The following is a 15,815-nucleotide window of genomic DNA, read 5'->3' on the forward strand; positions in this document are numbered from 1 at the left end:
AAGTTTTACTGAGCACAGCCCTTCCCACCAGATGGACAAGACCCAGCTCTACCCGCCACCAGTCCCTCCCATCAGGAAGCTTGCATAAGCCTCTTAGATAGCCTCATCCACTGGAGGACAGACAGTAAAAGCAAAAAGAACTACAATTCTGCAGCCTGCCGAACAAAAACCACAATCACAGAAATTTACACAAAATGAAATGGCAGAGGACTGTGTCCCAGATGAAGGAACAAGATAAAACCCCAGAAAAACAACTAAGTGAAGTGGAGATAGCCAAACTTCCAGAAAAAGAATTCAGAATAATGACAGTGAAGATGATCCAGGATCTCAGAGAAAGAATGGAGGCAAAGATCAAGAAGATGAAAGAAATGGTTAACAAAGACCTAGAAGAATTAAAGAACAAACAAACAGAGATGAACAATGCAATAAATGAAATGAAAAATACACTAGAATGAATCAATAGCAGAATAACTGAGGCAGAAGAACAAATAAATGACCTGAAGACAAAATGGTGGAAATCACTGCCATGAAACAGAATAAAGAAAAAAGAATAGAAAGAAATGAAGACAGTCTAAGAGACCTCTGGGACAACATTAAACATACCAACATTCACATTATACGGGTCCCAGAAGAAGAAGAGAGAGAGAAAGGACCTGAGAAAACATTGCAAGAGATAATAGCTGAAAACTTCCCTAACAAGGGAAAGGAAACAGTCACCCTAGTCAAGGAAGCACAGAGAGTCCCAGGCAGGATAAACCCAAGGAGCAACATGCCAAAACACACAGTAATCAAACTGACAAAAATTAAAGATGAAAAAAAAAAATTTTAAAGCAACAAGGGAAAAACGACAAATAACATACAAGTGAACTGCCATAAGGTTATCAGCTGATTTCTCAGCAGAAACTCCGCCTACCAGAAAGAAGTGGCCTTTCATCACTATTTAAAGTGATGAAAGGGAGGAACCTACAACCAAGAATACTCTACCCAGCAAGGCTCTCAATTCAGATTTGATGGAGAAATCAAAAGCTTTACAGACAAGCAAAAGCTAAGAGAATTCGACACCACGAGACCAGCTTTGCAAGGAATGCTAAAGGAACTCTCTAGGCGGGGAAGAGACCAGCAACTTGAAACAATCTGTGGGCTTCCCTGGTGGCACAGTGGATAAGAATCCACCTGCCAAGGCAGGGGACACAGGTTCGATCCCTGGTCCAGGAAGATCCCACATGCCACGGAGCAACTAAGCCCGTGCACCACAACTACTGAGCCTGCACTCTAGAGCTCAAGTGCAACAACTACTGTAGTTGTTCTGCAACAAGAGAAGCCACCGCAATGAGAAGCCCGTGCACCACAACGAAGAGTAGCACCTGCTCACAACTAGAGAAAGCCAATGTGCAGCAACAAAGACCCAACACAGCCAAAAATAAATAAATAAAATAAAAATTAAAAAAATTAAAAAAGAAACTTGTACACCTACAGACTGCTATATCAAAACTACAATAGATAGATACACACAAAAACAAAAAAGCAACCCAAACACAACACTAAAGATGGTCATCAGACCACAAGAGAACAAAAGAGGTAGAGAAGTAAAAAGACCTATAAAAACAAACCCAAAGCAATTAACAAAATGGCAATAGGAACATACATATTGATAATTACCTTAAATGTAAATGGATTAAATGCTCCAGCCAAAAAATGCAGGCTTGCTGAATGGACACAAAAACAAGACCCAGGACTTCCCTGGTGGCACAGCGGTTGAGAGTCCGCCTGCCAATGCAGGGGACGCAGGTTCGTGCCCCGGTCCGGGAAGATCCCACATGCTGTGGAGTGACTGGGCCCGTGAGCCATGGCCGCTTAGCCTGCACATCTGGAGCCTGTGCTCCGCAACAGGAGGGGCCACAACAGTGAGAGGCCCATGTACCGCAAAAAAAAAACAAAAACAAAACAAGACCCATATATATGCTGTCTACAAGAGACCCACTTCAGACTTAGGGACACATACAGACTGAAAGTGAGGGGATGGAAGAAGTTATTCCATGCAAGTCGAAATCAAAAAAAAGCTGGAGTAGCAATACTCGTTTCAGAAAAAATAGACTTTAAAATAAAGACTGTTATAACAAAGAAGAGACACAGAAGGACACACATAATGATCAAGGGATCAATCCAAGAAGATGTAACAACTGTAGATATATATGCACCCAACATAGGAGCACCTCAATATATAAGGCAAATACTAACAGCCATAAAGGGAGAAATCGACAGTAACACAATAATAGTGGGGGACTTTAACACCCCACTTTCATCAATGGACAGATCATCCAGACAGAAAATCAATAAGGAAACACAGGCCTTGAATGACACATTAGGCCAGATGAACTTAATTGATATTTACAGAGCATTCCATCCAAAAGCAGCAGAATATACATTCTTCTCAAGTGCACATGGAACATTCTCCAGGACTGACCACACACTGGGCCACAAAGCAAGCCGTGGTAAATTTAAGAAAATTCAAATCATATCAAGCGTCTTTTCCAACCACAATGCTATGAGACTAGAGATAAACCACAAGAAAAAGACTGTAAAAAACACAAACACGTGGAGGCTAAACAATATGCTACTAAACAACCAATGGATCACTGAATTAATCAAAGAAATAAAAATATACGTGTTGACAAATGAAAACAAAAACAAAATGATCCAAAAATCTATGGGATGCAGCAAAAGCAGTTCTAAGAGGGAAGTTTATAGCAATACAATCTCTCCTCAGGAAACAACAAAATCTCAAATAAACAACCTAAACTTACACCTAAAGCAACTAGAGAAAGAAAAACAAACAAAACCTATAGTAGAAGGAAAGAAATCATAAAGATCAGAGCAGAAATAAATGAAATAGAGACAAAACAACAGCAAAGATAATGAAACTGAAACCTGGTGCTTTGAAAAGATAAACAAAATTGATAAACCTTTAGCCAGACTCATCAAGAAAAAAAGGAAGAGGACTCAATTCAATAAAGTTAGAATGAAAAAGGAGAAGTTACAACTGACACCACAGAAACACAAAGGATCATAAGAGACTACTACAAACAACTATATGCCAATAAAATGGACAACCTGGAAGAAATGGACAAATTCTTAGAAAGGTACAATCTCCCAAGACTGAACCAAGAAGAAATAGAAAATATTAACAGACCACTCACAAGCACTGAAATTGAAACTGTGATTAAAAGATGCCCAACAGGGCTTCCCTGGCGGTGCAGTGGTTGAGAGTCTGCCTGCCGATGCAGGGGACACGAGTTCGTGCCCCGGTCTGGGAGGATCCCACATGCCGCGGAGCGTCTAGGCCCATGAGCCATGGCGACTGAGCCTGCACGTCCGGAGCCTGTGCTCCGCAACAGGAGAGGCCACAACAGTGAGAGGCCCGCGTACCGCAAAAAAAAAAAAAGATGCCCAACAAACAAAAGTCCTGGCTTCACAGGTGAATTCTATCAAACATTTAGAGAAGAGCTAACACCGTTCCTTCTGAAACTTTTCCAAAAAATTGCAGAGGAAGGAAAACTCCCGAACTCATTCTATGAGGCCACCATCACCCTGATACGTAAACCAGACAAAGATACCACAAAAAAAGAAAATTATAGGCCAATATCACTGATGAACATAGACACAAAAATGCTCAAAAAAACACTAGTAATCCAAATCCAACAATACGTTAAAAGGATCATACACCATGATCAAGAGGGATTTATCCCAGGGATGCAAGGATTTTTTGATATCTGCACATCAATCAGTGTGATACACCACATTAACAAATTGAAGAATAAAAACCATATGATCATCTCAATAGATGCAGAAAAAGCTTTAGACAAAATTCAGCACCCATTTATGATAAAAGCTCTCCAGAAAGTGGGCATAGAGGGAACCTACCTCAACATAATAAAGGCCATATATGACAAACCTACAGCTAACATCATACTCAATGGTGAAAAGCTGAAAGCATTTCATCTACGATCAGGAACAAGACAAGGATGTCCACTCTCGCCACTTTTATTCAACATAGTTTTGGAAGTCCTAGATACAGCAATCAGAGAAGAAAAAGAAATAAAAGGAATCCAAATTGAAAAAGAAGAAGTAAAACTATCACTGTCTGCAGATGACATGATACTATACATAGAAAATCCTAAAGATGCTACCAGAAAACGACTAAGCTCATCAATGAATTTGGTAAAGTTTCAGGTTACAAAATTAATATACAGAAATCTGTTGCATTTCTATACACTAACAATGAAAGATCAGAAAGAGAAATTCAAGAAACAATCCCATTTACCATCGCATCAAAAAGAATAAAATACCTAGGAATACACCTTTCCTCCTTATGTAGGAATAGACCTACATAAGGAGACAAAAGACCTGTACTCCAAAAACTATAAGATACTGATGAAAGAAACTGAAGATGACACAAACAGATGGAAAGATATACCATGTTCTTGGATTGGAAGAATCAATATTGTCAAAATGACTACATTACCCAAGGAAATCTACAGATTCAATGCAGATTGAATCAATTAATTTGATCAATAAATTAATCCCTATCAAATTACCAATGGCATTTTTCACAGAACTAGAACAAAAAATCTTAAAATTTGTATGGAGACACAAAAGACCCAGAATAGGGCTTCCCTGGTGGTGCAGTGGTTGAGAGTCCGCCTGCCTATGCAGGGGACACGGGTTCATGCCCCGGTCCGGGAGGGTCCCACAGGCCGCAGAGCAGCTGGACCCGTGAGCCATGGCCACTGAGCCTGCATGTCCGGAGCCTGTGCTCTGCAACGGGAGAGGCCACAACAGTGAGAGGCCTGCGTACTGCAAAAAGAAAAGACCCAGAATAGCCAAAGCAATCAGAAAAACAAAAGGAGCTGAAGTAATCAGGCTCCCTAACTTCAGACTATACTACAAAGCTATAGTCATCAAAATCGCATGGTACTGACACAAAAACAGACACATAGATTGAAAGCCCAGAAATGACACACACCTATGATCAGTTAATGTGCTATAAATGAGGGAAAAACTGTACAATAGTAGAAAGACAGTCTCTTCAACAAATGGTGCTGGGGGGACTTCCCTGGTGGCACAGTGGTTAAGAATCCACCTGCCAATGCAGGGGACACGGGTTTGATCCCTGGTCCGGGAAGATCCCACATGCCACGGAGCAACTAAGTCGATGCGCCACAACTACTGAGCTTGCGCTCTGGAACCCATGAGCCACAACTATTCAGCCCGCCTGCTGCAACTACTGAAGCCCATGTGCCTAGGGCCCGTGCTCTGCAACAAGAGAAGCTACCTCAATGAGACACCTGCACACCACAACAAAGAGTAGTCCCCGCTCACCACAACTAGAGAAAGCCCATGCACAGCAACAAAGACCCAACGCTGCCAAAAATAAAAAAGTAAAAAAACCAAGTGGTGCTGGGAAAACTGGACAGCTACACGTAGAAAAATGAAATTAGATAACTTTTTAACACCATACACAAAAATAAGCTCAAAATGGATTAAAGACATAAATGCGAGACTGGACACTACTAAACTCTTAGAGGAAAACACAGGCAGAACACTCTCTAACATAAATCACAGCAATATTTTTTTCGATCTATCTCCCAGGGTAATGGAAATAAAAACAAAAATAAACAAATGGGGCCTAGTTAAATTCAAAAGTTTTTGCACAGCAAAGGAAACAATGAACAAAACAAAAAGACAACCCACAGATTGGGAGAAAATGTTTGCAAATCATGTGACTGACAAGAGATTAGTCTCCAAAATTTACAAACAGCTCATGCAGCTTAATCTCATCAACACAAATAACCCAATCAAAAAAAGGGCATAAGATCAAAATAGACATTTCTCCAAAGAAGACATACAGATGGCCAAGAGGCACATGAAAAGATGTTCAACATCACTAATTATAGAGAAATGCAAATCAAAACTACAATGAGATATCACCTCACACTAGTCAAAATGACTACCATCAAAAATCCACAAACGTAAATGCTGGAGAGGGTGTGGAGAGAAGGCAACCCTCCTACACTGTTGGTGGGAATGTAAATTGGTATAGCTACTATGGAGAACAGTATGGAGGTTCCTTAAAAACTAAAAATAGAGCTACCATATGATCCTGTAATTGCACTTCTGGTTATATATCTGGAGAAAAACATGGTCATGGTCCGAAAGGATACATGCACCCCAATGTTCATTGCAACACTGTTTACAATAGCCAAGACATGGAACCAACATAAATCTCCATCGACAGAGGAATGGATAAAGATGTGGCACATATATACAACGGAATATTAGCCATTAAAAAGAATGAAATAATGCCATTTGCAGCAATAAGGATGGACTTAGATATTGTCATACTGAGTGAAGTAAGTGAGACAGAGAAAGGCAAGTATCATATGATATTGTTTATATGTGGAATCTAAAAAGAAATGATACAAATCAACTTATTTACAAAATAGAAACAGACTCAGAGAAGGAACTTATGGTTACCAGGTGGGAAGGGTCGGGGGAACAGATAGTTAGGGAGTTTGGGATTGACATGTACACACTGCTACATATAAAGTGGATAACTAACAAGGACCTACTGCATAGCACAGGGAACTCTGCTCAATATTATGTACAACCTAAATGGGAAAAAAATTTGAAAAAGAATTGATACACGTATATGTATAACTGAATCACTTTGCTGTACACCTGAAACTATCACAATATTGTTAAAGAACTATATTCCAATATAAAATAAAAAGTTTTTAAAAATTTGCAAATCATGTATGTGATACAGGATTAATATTCAGAATATACAAAAGGACTCCTCAAACTCAACAACAGAAAACAAACAACCTGATTCAAAACTAGGTAATGGGGCTTCCCTGATGACGCAGTGGTTGAGAGTCCACCTGCCAATGCAGGGGACGCGGGTTCATGCCCCAGTCCGGGAAGATCCCACATGCCGCGGAGCAGCTGGGCCCGTGAGCCATGGCCGCTGAGCCTGCGCGTCCGGAAGCCTGTGCTCCGCAACGGGAGAGGCCACAACAGTGAGAGGCCTGCATACCGCAAAAAAAAAACCAACTAGATAATGGATTTAAATAGACCTTTTGCCAAAGAATACATACAAATGGCCAATAAGCACATGAAAAGATGCTCAACATCACTAATCATTAGGGAACTGCGAATTAAAAACTATAATGAGATACCACCTCACACCCATTAGGATGACTATTATCAAAAAAACAGAAAAGAAGTGTTGGGAGGATGTAGAGAAATCCCAGCCCTTGTGCACTGTTGGTGGGAATGTAAACTGGTGCTGCCAGTGTGGAAAACGATATGGAGGTTCCTCAAAAAAACTAAAAAACAGAACTACCATATCACCAAGCAATTCCACTTCTGAGTATGTAACCAGAAGAATCAGAAGCAGGGTCTCGAAGAGATATTTGTACTCCCATGTTCATGTGGCATTATTCACAACAGCTAAAACATGGAAGCAACCCAGGTGTCTGTCACTCTACCAATGAACAGATTACCAAAATGTGGTTTATACACACAGTGGAATATTATCCAGCCTTAAAAAAGGAAAGAACCCACCCCCCCATCCTTCCCAAAAAAAAAAAAAAAAGGAAAGAAATTCTGCAATATGGATGAACCCTGAGGACATCTGCTAAGTGAAATAAGCCAACACAAAAAGACAAATACTGTACAATTTCACTTATATGAGGTACTTAAAGTAGAGACAAAATCATGGAGACAAAACATATAACAGTGGTAGCCAAAGGCTGTGGGGAGGGGAGAATGAGAATATGGGAAGTTAGTGTTTAACAGGCACAGAGTTTCAGATTTACAAAATGAAAAGTGTTATAGGGATGGATGGCGGTGACGGCTGCACAGCAATGTGAATGTACTAAGCAAGCCGTAAGTTGGATAGGCAGCCACTGATGATAAAGATTTTGTTTTAGTAAAAGGGGGCATCTAATGCCAGGGTGAGTGGAAGTCCTACTGTGGAAGACACTATCCACCCCCATGGACTCTAGCAGAAAAGTCAGTGATGTCGACCAACCCAGAGCAGACTCCCTTCTCACTGCAGCTGAGCCCCTGAATCCCCAACTCAAGTTCCCATCCGGTCTTGACCTACTGCCCTGACAATGGCCTGGAGCCCTCTGGGAACTCTCACCTGCCCTTCACATACCCACAGACCTCAGGGAATTATGCCGATAACACAAAGCAGGACCCACCCTCTCCAACCCCTACCTCACCCCCGCACACCAGGGAGCCCCGAGGAGAGAAGCAGGGGCAGACAGGGAATTCAAAAGTAGCACCTACTCGGAAGCCATGAACAAGGCCTGAAGGATGCTGTTCACATAGCACGTGTTGCCCAGATTGATTAAACCAATCTTGCCAGTGTCTGACTTGGCCATGAGCCGGGGGTAGAAGCCAGCCAGCTCACTCTTCTGCGAGGTCCAGGCATCCTGCCCCAGCAGCTGCTTGATTCGGTCCTCATTGGGAACATGGAGGTCCTGAGGGGGAAACAAGCCAGCAGGACAGTGGGCACCAGGTTTAGCTCTAAAAATATCATCTCCTCTGGGAAGCCTTCTTGGACTACAGCCTACTACACACCTGCCCAAGCATATCACCCCAAACATGCCCTAAAGATGTGTGAGAACAGCTCCTTGTTTTCAAACATGTTCTAGGTTTTCATCTTGACGTGTGGGCCTTCTACATGATCTTTCATGCCACAGCTGCCTTAAGAAAGGGGTAAAATCCCTACCGTGTAGATGAAAAAACTAAGACCCAGATAGAGAAAGAATTTTCTTAGAGGCAATAAGCGAGGAATCTACTATATGTTACGTGAGCCCAGGATGTGACAGACTGTAAGCAATGACAACACTGGCCCACTGGCCCAATCCAGCAGTGTCGAGATCTCAACCCTGGCCCTGACTCTTGTCCTCACAGCTCTCTGGCTGTGGTCAGTGAGCCTCTCTGACTCAGTCAGTTAACCTCCCTGGACCTCAGTTTGCTCATCTGTCAAGTGAGGATACTCCTACCTTATATCAGTTTGGCACTCTATACCTTCACGGTGCTTGCTCCTGTTTTCACCTCCTCTACTTTAAAGTTTGCGGAGTCAGCTTTGTCGAATTAGTAACGCCCTACCCCAACCCTGAACTTGATCCTACAGTCAGGACAATGGGAGGATCCTGGGGGTCTGCGGTATGGGTCCTTGGTCACAGGCTCAGGGGTTAGCATGCTTTCCCACTTGTTATCCTATTTCACATTAAACAGCTGCACTGAAAAGAATATTACCAAGCACTGGTTCTAATAATGACATATTTTAAAGAAAAACACCTAAGCATAATGCAGTATTACTTAGTAGATTTAGGCGATATTCATGACAGTTCCTCTAGCCCCATTCTCGTTTCCAGATCCTGAGCACAGTTCCTAGATTTGTCTAAGGCCCTTGAGCTTCAGACCAGCTTACACTGAAAGCCCTCGTCGCTGCAGAAGGTCTGGCTCAAGCGGTGGTTTAACACATCTGCTCACTCATTTCCCAGGACTGTTTATCAGACAATTTATCAGATTAGTCAGTCACCTCTCACAGATGATAAAAAATATAGTAGCTGTCTGAGGCAAGGTAAGAAGATAAGGGCTCAGTATCTTCTCTCTTAGTCCCTTCTTTTTCCTTCCTATTATCCCCTATCCAAGCCCCACCCCACACACAACGGGAACAAATAGGGACAAAAAGACAGAACCGGTATAAAATAGGTAACTAATAAGAACCTGCTGTATATATAAAAAAATAAAATTAAGCAAAAAAAAGAAAGCTAAAAAAAAAAAATGACAGAACCGACACCCCACCCTGCAACACAAGCATACAAGATACAAAAATATGCACACTAGGAAAAAAAAAAAATCAAATGCTTTTTCCCAAAGAAGGTAACTCTGTACTCTTAGGAGAATAGAGAATAAAACAAAAACTTTCAAATACCTTTCAAGCTCCTCATGTGACTGGAAGTCTACATAACATGTAGCTCCCTCAGCAAGGACCACAGCTCCCAGAGAAACTGCCATGACTTACTACAACTGCCTAAGTGAGAGAACTTTCCAGAATGTATAAAGGAGACTGTATACAAAGGATGTACTCCTATAATACATATGAAAGAATTTTATAAACAATAAAACTCCATGAATACTTTGCTGCCTTGCCTCTCAAAGTGGCTTGAAGCAAGGGGTAGTCAAAGCCATAGGACAAATGTCACACATCTTCCTAGAGCTATAGTCACTGATATTCAAGGAAGAAAAATGTTTAAATTACAAGTGTTTATGATTATGAAGTATATACTTGAATCTTTGAGATAAAATGAGATTTTAGAGAAACTCTGAGCTTGTGTCAGGCTGCAGGAGGGTGAGTCCCCTCCTCTGAGTTCAAGCACTTCAGAAGACATGTTTGAGAAGCCCAGATCTGCTGGACCAAGCAGTCACACAACCTGGTTTTCACCACCTTCCACTCTATCCTTCTGTTCTTCCCTCCCCTCCACCACACTTTACCACCAAACAGTACTTGCACATTCCTGCTCCCACACCTTACCCACTGACCTGTCTGGGGGCCTCCTCCTGCCAGTCCCTGTCCCTCAAGGCCTAACTCCTACATCCCCTCTCCAGAAGACTTTCCAGAATCTTCTCAAGTGGGGGTCCCACACTATCTATACCTGTCTTATAGAGCCTAACTTCCTACACCTAGTTGTATAAGTTATCTACAGACTCACCTTGCCCGCTGGATCAGACCATAGCCTCTAATGTGCAAAGCCTGGATCTCACTCAGCGTAGGTTTCCCCTGGCGCCCAGGGCAGGGCCATGCTCCCTCCTCTTTGCTCACATCTCCATGATACCATACTTCACACTACAGTGTTCATTCACTCAGACATTTATTAGACACAGAGATCAAAATGACATGGTCCCTGCCCATCAGAAGCTCACAGTAACAGTCACTCCCAACAGGTTTAAGTCCTGTCTTCTCCGCTCAACCACCTCCAGTGCCAGGGAGCTCATGATTGAGCACGGCAGCTACTTCTATTGTTAGTTAGCTCCGACTGTTTAAAAAAAAACACCACCTCTTCCTCACATTAAGTTGGAAAAACTAAGAAAATCCAAGTAAACGCCAGAGGTTTTGTTTGTTGTATCTATCACCTCTCACTCATGGTGGATTGTTCCCTTACGTGTTTTGTAATCTGGGGATTATAAACTCATCTTTAGTAGAATTCTGTCTTTGTGGCTTGAAAGCAGTATCATTTCTGTTTCTATCAGGCAATCCTTGGGTATTACAAGTTTATGACCACTTTCAATGAGCTTAGGGTGCTACAACACCGAAGAGGATAAGAATTTGAACCCCTAAACCCACATGAGAGCAGTCCAACGATGACAATTTCTTTTTTCCCAATCCAGAGCCCAGACCAAGCCAGAGAGCCTTCCTTGATGTCTACTTGGAACCATGTGTATTTTTTCTAGAACACCCTTTTGCTAATGGTAAAGCCTTTCTTGGGTCCTGATTTACATGGGCCTCTCAGTGCTGATTCCCTGCTGGGGGCAGACCCTAAGCCTCAACTCCTGTCCCCACCGGCTCAAGCCCCTTGGGGACTGAGGCTGGCCATCTCACCCACTGCCCCTCCCCACCCGGGGCAAAAGAGTATCACCTCTCATTTACCATTCTGGAATTTGGTTTTCTCTTCCTTTTGGGCCCCTGGGGATTCCCCCTTGCTCTCTTGCAAGCTCAGCTATGTACTTAAAAAGACATCTGTTACATTTTAACAAGCATTTCTAGGTGTTTTGTAATGGGACACTTCTCAGGTTACCTATCTGCTGTGTTACAGAAATGGAAGTCAGACCAGAGGTTCTAAAAGGGCCACCACTTACCTGGATGTCTTTCACCCACACTTGGACCTGCCCTCTGTATCAAGCAATGGGAAAGGGCTCAGCAACCCTCAGCCCTGGCTGCATCTCCCACTACCTCTGTGACTGCATAAGACACCAAACCTCTCCAAGTCTCATTTTCCTCATCTTTGAAACTGAAATAACAATAGTACCTGCCTCACAGATTTCTAGTGAGCAACAGAAGACAAAACATATGGAAAGACACTGCCAAGTGTGACTCTAGCTACAAATGTTATTGTCCTAGCAACCCAGCAAGCCCGGTTCAGAAGCCCTTTCTTCCTTGCAGCCTCCTCCTCTAACTGGATATCTTTCCCCCCTCTGCCGCCTCACCGCTCTCAGGCTGACCCTCACAGGCATTTCTTAAGCTGCTTAGATCCCAGTTACGGGTAAACACGTCAGTCACCCCTCTACGCTGTGAGCTCCTCAAAGGGAGGAGACGTGGTCTGCCTCATGCCTGTGTCCCCAGTTCCCAGCCTGGGCCTGGCACAGAGTAGGGCATAAGTCTTGTGAACAATTGTAAACCATCTCTGCTCTGGAATGCTCAGTCTAAGAGGAAACAGACATACAGACAGTGACCATGTGTGACTGAGGGATACACTAGGGCTGTGGAAGCTCAGAGAGGCCATGACCCAGCTGAGGGGCAGAGTGCGGGGGGCGTGTAATTTAGAGTTATCAGGGAAGGCTTCCTGAAGGAGAAACACTTGAGCAGAAACTTCAAGAAGAAGGCTTGGTAGAAATAAGAGCTATCCAGGCAGACAAGACAGGAGTTTAAGTTAGAGAGATCGGCATATGCAAAGGCTCAGAACAATCGAAAGAGGAAGATCCATCTGGGGGAATGGCAGGTGGCTCAGTGTGCCTGAAGCACACGATGGGCTGGGGGAGGTAATGGGAGACAGCCAGGGACCAAAGGATAGAGGGCTGCCACTAACCTGTAGTGTGGTCTTGAGCAAAGCCCAAATCGGCACCCTCCTCAGAGTGGGGCAGGGGAGCAATGGGGACTGTCACTCACCTTGATGGCCTCCATGACAGGTTCGTACAGATCCGGGAAGCCCGGGAACCTGAACACCATGCAGTGGACCAGCTCCGCCAGCTGCTCCAGGCAGCTGGTCCCCGAGTTGGAGTCCTCCTTGACCAGAGAGGCCACCATTGGGGGGATGTGAGGGAGGAGCTGTGAGAGCAGAGCAGGGTTAGTCAGCACCAGTTTACCCACCTGAGACATGGGATGGTGGTCAGTGCTGGAAGCACCCAGAGCTCCTTGAAGCAAAGAGGTCTGCCCACCTGACCACTGTGCCCCTTACCTGCATAGGGCTCTGAGCTCTGCAGGCAGGTGACCCTCTTTATAAGACACATGACCTTGGATACTCTTCCTCAGTCTCTTCATCTGTTTAATGGGACAAATAATTCCCTCCTCACAGCTAAGGGGAGGCCTGGGCCTGAGCCCCAGCTATTAAGTATCAGCCAACCAACCTGCCTGAAGCGCCTGAAGGTCTGAGTGACCAGGGCTACTCTGTCACCCAGGAGTGATGCTGGGGCCACAGTGTGGTCAGCTGGTGGCAGCTGACAGAACATGAGCGGCAGCAAACTTTTATATGTCAAGCACTCACAGTGACATGTGGCAATTACTATCCCCATCTTACAGAGAAGAAATTAAAGTTAGAGAGGTTATGTAATTTGCCAAGGATATCACCATGGGTTCTGGGAGAAGTTGGTGTCTGAGCCAGGTCTGTCTGAACTCAAAGTCCATTTCTTTCCTCTGTGCTACAGTGTTAACTTTCAAACCCACAGGGGAGCTACACCATAGTGTCCCAGGGATGGAAGAGTCAGGCCACAGAAACTGGGAGCAGGGGAGCTTGGGAGAAAGATGAAAAGAAATAAATATCTACCAAGTCCCTAGAATGTGGCAGGCTCTTGATAAATGTCACCTCATCTAATCCTGTCCCACCCAACCCAGGCCCTGAGAGGTAAGTGCCTGGCCCGAGGTCACCCCATTTAGTAAATGACAGACAGAGCTGGGACTCAACCCCCCATAACCCCAATCCCTGGTTCTGTGCTTTTCCCACTGCACAAATCAGGAAGCATAAAGTTTCTGCAGTGACCAAGGACCACGAGAAGCTAGGAAGGACACTGGATCAGGAGTCAGACCAACTCAGCTGGAATCTTCCTTGTACTGCTCACCAGCTGTTACCTGGGACATGCGACCTTATCTCCCTAAACTGCAGTTTCTTCGGCTGAAAAATGGGGGAAATGATAGAACCTCCCTTTGGGGCTACTCTGGGAGTAAAATGAATGAACATGTGGACTGTCTTTAGCACTGTGCCTGCCACATAGCTGGCACCCAAGTAACACAGCTGCCATCATTCTAGGCCTGCCACTCTACTCAAGACCCATGGGGAGGTCACACCCATTCTTTGGCCTCAGTTTTCTATCTGTAAAATTGGGTCTCAAGTCTCCAGTCCTAACGTCCAGGACTTGGAGGTCTTGGGCTTCAAGCCCCAACCCCTTAAGCCCCAACAGACAGCATGTCTGGCCTCCAGCCAGACCTGTGGAGGATGCAGGACCGCCCACCTTCGGGGCAACACGCAGGGGCCCTTACCAGGTGGAAGGCCTCATGGGAGTGCTGGAAGGTCAGGAGCATATACTTGAGGACAGACAAGGCAGCTCCCCGGACAATGGGATACAGAAGCTTGGAGAAAACCTGGAAGAAAGCCTCTGGTCAGGAGTCCCCCAGGCCTGGGCCACCCAAGGCCAAGGGTAGCCACAGGCCTGAAAGGGGTCCAGAGATGCTGGAGTTAAAGCAGCAGACCCATGTGGGAGTAAGAACACAGAGGTGCTCATAGACCTGGGTGGATGGATGGGTGGTGAGATGGACAGCAAAACAGTTAGATATCTGATGGATGGATGGATGGACATACCAAAAGTGACACACACACTTGAATGAAGAGTCAGAAGAATGAATGGGGGAAACCTGAAGCCCAGAGAGAAGCAGTGAATTGTCCCAGGTCACAGCAAGCTTGGGTGGGAGCCCCGTGCTCTGCCTCCCAGACCTGCATTGCCCCTGGCAAGAGACTAGCAGGAAAGGCCAGAAGCCGGGGCTAGGACAGGGGCCCACCAACCTTCTCAATTTTGGCGAGTGACACCTCGATCAAGATGCTGAACTTCTTAACAGCGGCCAGGCCCTTCAGCAGTGCAATGATCCACTTGTCAATGTTCTTCCCCAGGGGCCAGGACACCCAGTCGATCATCCTGGTGAGGGGAGTGACCGTGACACAAGGATCAGGGAGGCCCAAATGCCTGGGAGGGGGCAGCCCAGGGACCAGCCATAATGACCTGAGATCCCCCCACACTGACTCACACCTACACAGGGCAGCCCTGGGATCCGTGGGATGAACAGGACACCTCTGGGAACTGCAAATATGCCCAGCACAGGCACCTGGCAGAGAATGGGGCTCCCAGCCCGGCAGAAGGGGAACCAGGCCCTCTCAGTATCCCAAACCCCACCTCATACACAGTGAGTTGCAGTGGCAGAACAGGGCTTTTGGCTGCCTCTGTCTGGACTGTGAGGCCCAATGGCAGGAGGAGTACTGCCCCCAGGCTGGAAGCTCTGGCTCCAGCAAACCCTTGCTTGTGACCTGGAGCAAGTCACTCACTCTCTCTAGCCTCAGTTTCTTCCTCTGTCAAATGGGGATAATACCTACCTCACAGATTTGTTATATGAGTTAAAAGAGATAACAACAGCTAACAGCTAACATTTATGTCATATTCAGTCTGTACCAGGCACTGCTCCATCTGCCTTACATGTATTAACCCTTCTGACCCCCTCAAGATAATGCCTGCATGCACTGAGCATGAAGCTGCCA

The 15,815-nt window shown here is 44.8% G+C and overlaps 1 protein-coding gene across 2 annotated transcripts in view; it reads right to left on the reverse strand.

The window, feature by feature from the left end:
- The window catches only part of USP35 (ubiquitin specific peptidase 35), a 77,418-nt gene that overhangs the window by 52,165 nt on the left and 9,438 nt on the right, over positions 1–15,815 (reverse strand). For both annotated transcript variants that reach the window (XM_032639501.1, XM_032639500.1), the window contains exons 4-7: positions 15,072–15,201; positions 14,552–14,653; positions 12,968–13,126; positions 8,359–8,552 (exon numbers count right to left, since the gene is read on the reverse strand). In XM_032639501.1, the coding sequence (XP_032495392.1) occupies positions 8,359–8,552; positions 12,968–13,126; positions 14,552–14,653; positions 15,072–15,201 (585 nt within the window). The remainder of the gene's footprint in view (positions 1–8,358; positions 8,553–12,967; positions 13,127–14,551; positions 14,654–15,071; positions 15,202–15,815) is intronic.

Source organism: Phocoena sinus, chromosome 8 (genome assembly GCF_008692025.1).
Source record: "Phocoena sinus isolate mPhoSin1 chromosome 8, mPhoSin1.pri, whole genome shotgun sequence".
Lineage (NCBI taxonomy): Eukaryota > Metazoa > Chordata > Mammalia > Artiodactyla > Phocoenidae > Phocoena > Phocoena sinus.